This window comes from Protobothrops mucrosquamatus, unplaced genomic scaffold (assembly GCF_001527695.2).
Source record: "Protobothrops mucrosquamatus isolate PMUCROS unplaced genomic scaffold, P.Mucros_1.0 scaffold3537, whole genome shotgun sequence".
Classification (NCBI taxonomy): Eukaryota; Metazoa; Chordata; class Lepidosauria; order Squamata; family Viperidae; genus Protobothrops; species Protobothrops mucrosquamatus.
In genome coordinates this window covers 209,120-215,316 of record NW_015389505.1, presented here as the reverse complement: position 1 = coordinate 215,316, position 6,197 = coordinate 209,120, and the positions used below count along the sequence as shown (strand labels likewise).

The window sequence follows — 6,197 nt, the reverse complement described above, 5'->3', positions numbered from 1 at the left end:
GGACAGAGAGAGAGAGATAGAAAGAGGAGAGAAGAGGGAGAAAAGGGAGAGAGAAAGGGGAGGGAGGGAGGGGGAGGGAGAGAGGGAGGGAGAGGGAGGGAGAGGAAGGGGGCTGGAGGGGGAGAGGAGAGAAAGGGGAGAGGGAGAGGGAGAAAGAGAAAGGAAGGGAGAGAGGAGAGAGAGTAAGGGGAGGAGAGAGAAAGAGGAGAGAGGGACAGGAGAGAAAGGAGAAAGGGAGGGAGAGAGAAGAGAGAGAAAGAGGAGAGAGGGAGAGAGGAGAGAAAGAGGAAAAAGAGAGAGAGGAGAGAAAGAGAAAGAAGGAGGGAGAGATGAGAGAGAGAGAGAGAGAAGGAGAGAGAGAGAGATGCCCCCCTCGGCCTTTCTCCCCCCCCCCCCCAGGTGGACGATCTGATGCGGGAGGAGCTTCAGCAGCTCCGACTGGCCGTTGACCAGGAGGAGACCAGGACCCAGAAGCCCCCCAAGAGCGCCAAGGTCAGGGGGAGAGCGTGGGAGAGGGGGGGCATCGAAGCCCTTGCCCACACCCACACCCACACCCACCCCGTTGGCTGGATGGAAAATGTTCCCTGTCTCCAAGCAGGCCAAGAAAGGCAAGAAGGAAAAAGACCTGACCCCAGACAGGTACCCCCTCCCCCTCCTGCCCCCAAGGACTTCCTGGTCAGGGTGGGGGGGGCTGGGACTGCAGAGGGGGGGGGAAGAGGGTCCCGGGCCCTCGAATAGGGGTCCGGCTGGGCTGGGTGCGGGGGGGGGGCTCCTCCACGCCAAGAGCATTACCGATCCGGCTGTCGTCTCCCCAGATAATTTTCTACGCCTCGACTGGAGCGGCGGCCGCGTCATCTCCCCAGCCTAACCCTGGGGCATGTAACCGTCTTTCTGGGAAAATGGCTTTTTTAATGCTTTCGCCAGGGAAAACTAATAGGGCAGACCCCCCCACCCCCCCTCCCCGGACATCCCCACCCCCTCTGCTTCACCCCGAATCCTGCAGCCTGTCTGAATGTTCCGTGGTTGACAAATAAGGTTTTGAAGCGCCGGACGCAGACTGGATCGCGGTTAGGCCCCGTCGTGGTTTGGGGTCGCCGTTCATTTCTATAGCGGCCTTGCCAAGCGCTGGGATAATAATAATAATAATAATAATAATAATAATAATAATAATAATAATAATAATAATAGGGAGGAGGAAGAGGAAGAAGAAGAAGAAGAAGAAGAAGAAGAAGAAGAAAAGAAGAAGAAGAAGAAGAAGAAGAAGAAGAAGAAGAAGAAGAAGAAGAAGAAGAAGAAGAAGAAGAAGAAGAAGAAGTTGGAAGGGACCTGGGAGGTCATCTAGTCCAACCCCCTTCTCAGGCAGGAAACCCTACACCATTTCGGGCAAACGGTTGTCCAGTCTCTTCATCATCATCATCATCATCATCATCAGAAGAAGAAGAAGAAGAAGAAGAACAAGAACAAGAAGAAGAAGAACAAGAACAAGAAGAACAAGAAGAAGAAAAAGAAAAAGTAGTAGTAGTAGTAGTAGTTGTTGGGAGGTCATCTAGTCCAACCCCCTGCTCAGGCAGGAAACCCTACACCATTTCGGACAAACAGCTGTCCAGTCTCTTCTTCATCATCATCATCATCATCATCATCATCATCATCATCATCACAACAACAACAACAACAACAACAACAATAAAGTTGGCAGGGACCTTGGAGGTCATCTAGTCCAACCCCCCTGCTCAGGCAGGAAACCCTATACTATTTCAGACAAACGGTTGTCCAGTCTCTTCATAGTAATTAATAATAATGATGATGATGATGATGATGATGATGGAAGGGACCTTGGAGGTCATCTAGTCCAGCCCCTGCTCAGGCAGGAAACCCTACACCATTTCAAACAAATAGCTGTCCAGTCTCTTCTTAAAAACTTCAAGTGTGGAAGGTGGAAGGGACCTTGGAGGTCATCTAGTCCAACCCCCTTGCTCAGGCAGGGAGCCCTACACCATTTCGGACAAATGGCTGTCCAGTCTCTTCTTAAAAGCTTCCAGTGTTGGAGCATTCACCGCTTCTGGAGGCAGGTTGTTCCACTGGTGAATTGTTCTCGCTGTCAGGGAATTTCTCCTTAGTTCTAGGTTGCTTCTCTCTTTGGTTAGTTTCCATCCGTTGTTTCTTGTCCTGCCTTCAGGCGCTTTGGAGAATAGCTTGACTCCCTCTTCTCTGGGGCAGCCCCTGAGATACTGGAACCCTGCCATCATGTCCCCCCTCGTCCTTCTCTTCGTTAAACTCGACATTAAACTCGACATAACTTCTGAAGTGCCTCCTCCTCCTCCTCCTCCTGTGGCTGCATGGGAAGTGATAAACCTGTCAATCTGGATCTGGACGTGCTGTGTGTGTGTGTGTGTGTGTGTGTGCAGGGGGGGGGAAAACCTGTAGGCACCAATGCAAGGAAGGAGAAACGGGGGGATGGCCCGCACGTCAGGAAGCTCAGAGTGTCCTGGTTCCGACGATGAATCTCTTCAAAGAACTTCAAGGCCTTGTTTACCTTAAAGAATCTTTATTAGGGCAGCGTAGTTTCGGCACGTACATGGTTGAAGCCAACATCGGAATTCCCCTCCCCGGAGCACATAGTATCAACGCACAGTTCCCTCCTCCAATTAGCAGTCATAAATCACCTTCTCCCATTCGCTTGAAATGCAGACCTTCCCTCCAGTTCTCCAATCCGCCATTTCTTTATCCTCTCCCCACCTTTTCCCACAGTCTGGCGGGGCAGAGGGTTCAGGAACCCCCCCCGGAAGCCCGGCCTCCCCCGGAGACCCTCCGAGGCTCCTGCTCACCCAGGGTTGACCCCCCACCACCACCATCCCGGTTTCCTTCCCATTATTGCGAGGGTGGGGCTCCCCTCACTCAGTCCCCCCTTCAGCCGACAGAGGGAGGAAGGGGGGGCTGTCTGGGGCGGCTGCAACACCCAGGGCCCCCCTCTCACTTCCCCTCCAGGACCATCGACTCCCTCTATGAGGAACTGGTCCTCCAAGGCATCATTAAGAAGCCCCCGAAGGTGCAGCTGGCCGACTACTCAGGTCAGTGGCCGTACCCCCTCCCTCTCAGAAGCCCCCCCTCCGCTCCCGTGGCTGGGAACCTCGGCGGGAAGCAGCCCACCCAGCCCTCGCTCTGACCAAAAGCAGGGGCGGTGGAACGTGGGCACGGCTGGCCGCGTCCCCCCGATTTCTCGTCCTCGGCTCCGGTTCAGCTGCCAGCCAGGTCCTTGGGGAGGGTCCGTGGGGGCTGCCCAGATGTTCCTCTTCGGTAGAACCTCCCCCTGCCCAAAAAAAGGACCGGAGTGGCGCCTGGCTGGACGTTGTGCCACTTGTCTGAGCCCTTCGTTGCCGGATGTCAGCCTGTTGGGACTCAGATCTGGTATTTTGGGGTGCCGGTGTCCATCAAGTCCGCTTCCCAGGGTGGTGTCCACTTCGGATGTCCCAAACTCTCCCCTCCACCTCACAGAATGCTACGGGGTCCCCTCAGACAGGAACCTGAGTTCACGAGGCAGAGCAGGGGGTCTTCATCCGGTTTTCTGGGCTCAGGCGGGACCCTCTATCCCGGGTACACCCATCGCTTCTTACGCCGAACAATCCCAGTTAAGGCTGCCCGCTGTTCAAGCTCGCCCGGCACCACCCTGACGCGTGAGGGCCTGGAGCGGGGCCCCCCGCCCTCGTCAGCCAGGCCTAGCCCCCCTGGGGGGCACCCTGAACGGGGTGGGGGGCTCCGCTGCAGAGGGCGGAGGCTCACGGGCAGCCTAGGGTGGGGGGGACTCCAGCAGGCCCACCCTGGCGGTCCCGTGCTTCAAGGACAGGACGGACGAGGACGGACTCTTCCCGGGCCCCTCTCCCCTTTTTCCCGGAGGGCCCCTGCAAGGGAAGGGCTGAGCTCTGGGCAGTAAGGGCTAGGGGTTAGGGTTAAGGGGGCGGCCCTTTGCCCAGCAGTCGGGGAAGGTCCCTCTCCGTACTCACTCCGTACTCACTCCGTAAAGCCCCGCGTGAGTCTGGATCCAGCGGCGTAGTAGGAAGTCGGTCGCGCCGATCCATGGTGAGATTCCCACCCCCCCCCATCGCCCCTCCGGCCCCATTTGAAGGCCATCTAGCTGCCCCCGCGAAGGCGGCCGTGGAGCCTGGGTGCCAGAGGGGGGCCTGTGGGCTGGCCAGCTCCTGCCGTCCGTGGGGGGTATCCCGCCGTCCTGGAGACAGGGAGCTTGGCCAGCCCTCCTGGGTTGGGGGCCCCTGCCCATCCTGGGGGGCTCCCGCCGTGGAGCCCTTCAGCGCTGGGCCTCTGCTTCCCTCGCAGGGGACTTCTGCTACCTGGGCACCGCCTTGCGCCAGAAGGACATTGAGCCCATCCCCTCCATGCTGGACGTCCGGCAGAATGTCGCCCTCTACGCGATCCTTCCTCTGGGTGAGCCGGCGACCGCCCCCTCCGGCCTCGGGGTCGGTCTGGGCTTCGGGGTCTCTGCCCCTCTCCAACCTTCCCATCTCTCTCCCTCCCTCCCTCCTGCCCCGCCAGGTTCCCAGACCCTGCACGAATTGGCCCCCCCGGTGAGGTCGCTGCTCCTGGCCGGCCCGGCGGGCACGGGCAAGAGGATGCTGGTCCACGCCGTCTGCACCGAGACGGGGGCCAACCTCTTCGACCTTTCCCCGGACAACCTGGCCGGCAAGTATCCGGGCAAGGCCGGCCTGCAGATGCTGCTCCACCTGGTCTTCAAGGTACGGAGCCCCCTTGGCCGACGGAGGCCCCCTCCCCAGTGGGCGGGCGGCGGGGGTCCTGCGGGGAGAAGCCGGACCACCTGGCGAGGGGCAGGGAGGGGCCCCCTCCTGGCCCAGGGGGCGGGGCTGGGGGCGGGGCTCCCCTCTTTCCCCTCCCAGCTGGTGCTCGCTGGGAAAGAGCAGCGGGGTGGGGTGGGGGGTCCAGAGCCTCCACATTCCCGGTCTGCCAAGATCCCTTGCAGCTTGATTCGGATGCAGATTTGGATTCAGATTCTGATTCGGATTGATTCTGATTCTGATTCCGATTCCGATCCGGATTGATTCTGATTCTTCTGATTCCAATTGATTCTGATTCTGATTCTGATTCTGATTGATTGTGATTGTGATTGTGATTGTGATTTGGATTGATTCTGATTCTGATTCTGATTCTGATTCTGATCCGGATCCGGATCTGGATTGATTCTGATTCTTCTGATTCCAATTGATTCTGATTGTGATTGATTCTGATTCTGAATCTGATTCTGATTCTGAATCTGATTCGGATTGATTCTGATTCTTCTGATTCTGATTCTGATTCTGATTCGGATTCGGATTCGGATCCGGATCCAGATTCTGATTGCAATGGATTCGGATTCGGATTTGGATTGCGATTGACTCTGATTCTGATTCTGATTCTGATTCTGATCCAGATCCAATCGGATCCGGATTCTGATTCTGATTCTGATTCTGATTGATTCTGATTCCAACTGATTTGGATTTGGATTTGGATTCGGATTCTGATTGATTCCAATTCTGATTCTGATTCTGATTCTGATTCCGATCCCGAAGCACCGGGCTAGAAGAACCAAAGGCAGGCTGTGTGTCAAGTTGACTTGACTTGGGGACGGCTCTTGTGGGGTGTGTGTGTGTGTGTGTGTCTTTTGGCTCAAGTCCATCCTTGTCAGGGTCAGCCGCAGCATCCTACTCGTTCTGTCTGCCCCCTCCAACCCCTCCGTCCCCGGAAGTGCAGGTGGCCCGCCTTCTGCAGCCGTCCGTCCTCTGGGTCGGGGGCGCGGAGAAGATGTTCTACAAGAAGGTCCCCAAGGAGGAGAAGGAGGTGAGGCCAGGCCGGGCCGGGGGAGGGGGGGCACCTTCCCCTGGCCGCCCAAGAGGCCCCTGGCCGGTTCCCGGCCCCCTCCCGGCCGAATCTGGCCCCGGGAGCTCCTGGCCGGGTCCTGATCCGGGTGGGGGGCCGGGTGGGCGCACGGCTGTCTCCCCCCCTCCCGTGCAGCTGGACCCCAAGCGGCTGAAGAGGGACCTGCCCAGAGCCCTGAAGCTGCTGAGGGCCGAGGACCGGGTGCTGCTGATGGGCACCTCCTGCCAGCCCTACCTGGCCGAGACGAAGGCCCTGTGCAAGGCCTACGAGAGGGTCCTGCTCCTCCCCACGCCCGACTACGCCGCCCGCTACGGTGA

The 6,197-nt window shown here is 58.0% G+C and overlaps 1 protein-coding gene across 1 annotated transcript in view; it reads left to right on the top strand.

Annotated features, from left to right (window-relative positions):
- The window catches only part of LOC107297809 (IQ and AAA domain-containing protein 1-like), a gene marked incomplete at its 5' end in the record, with an annotated part of 14,579 nt that overhangs the window by 7,256 nt on the left and 1,126 nt on the right, over nt 1–6,197 (top strand). Inside the window, 7 exons of the mRNA XM_015827173.1 lie at nt 400–492; nt 596–639; nt 2,986–3,068; nt 4,330–4,437; nt 4,546–4,745; nt 5,755–5,841; nt 6,016–6,193. Coding sequence (XP_015682659.1) covers nt 400–492; nt 596–639; nt 2,986–3,068; nt 4,330–4,437; nt 4,546–4,745; nt 5,755–5,841; nt 6,016–6,193 — 793 coding nt within the window. The remainder of the gene's footprint in view (nt 1–399; nt 493–595; nt 640–2,985; nt 3,069–4,329; nt 4,438–4,545; nt 4,746–5,754; nt 5,842–6,015; nt 6,194–6,197) is intronic.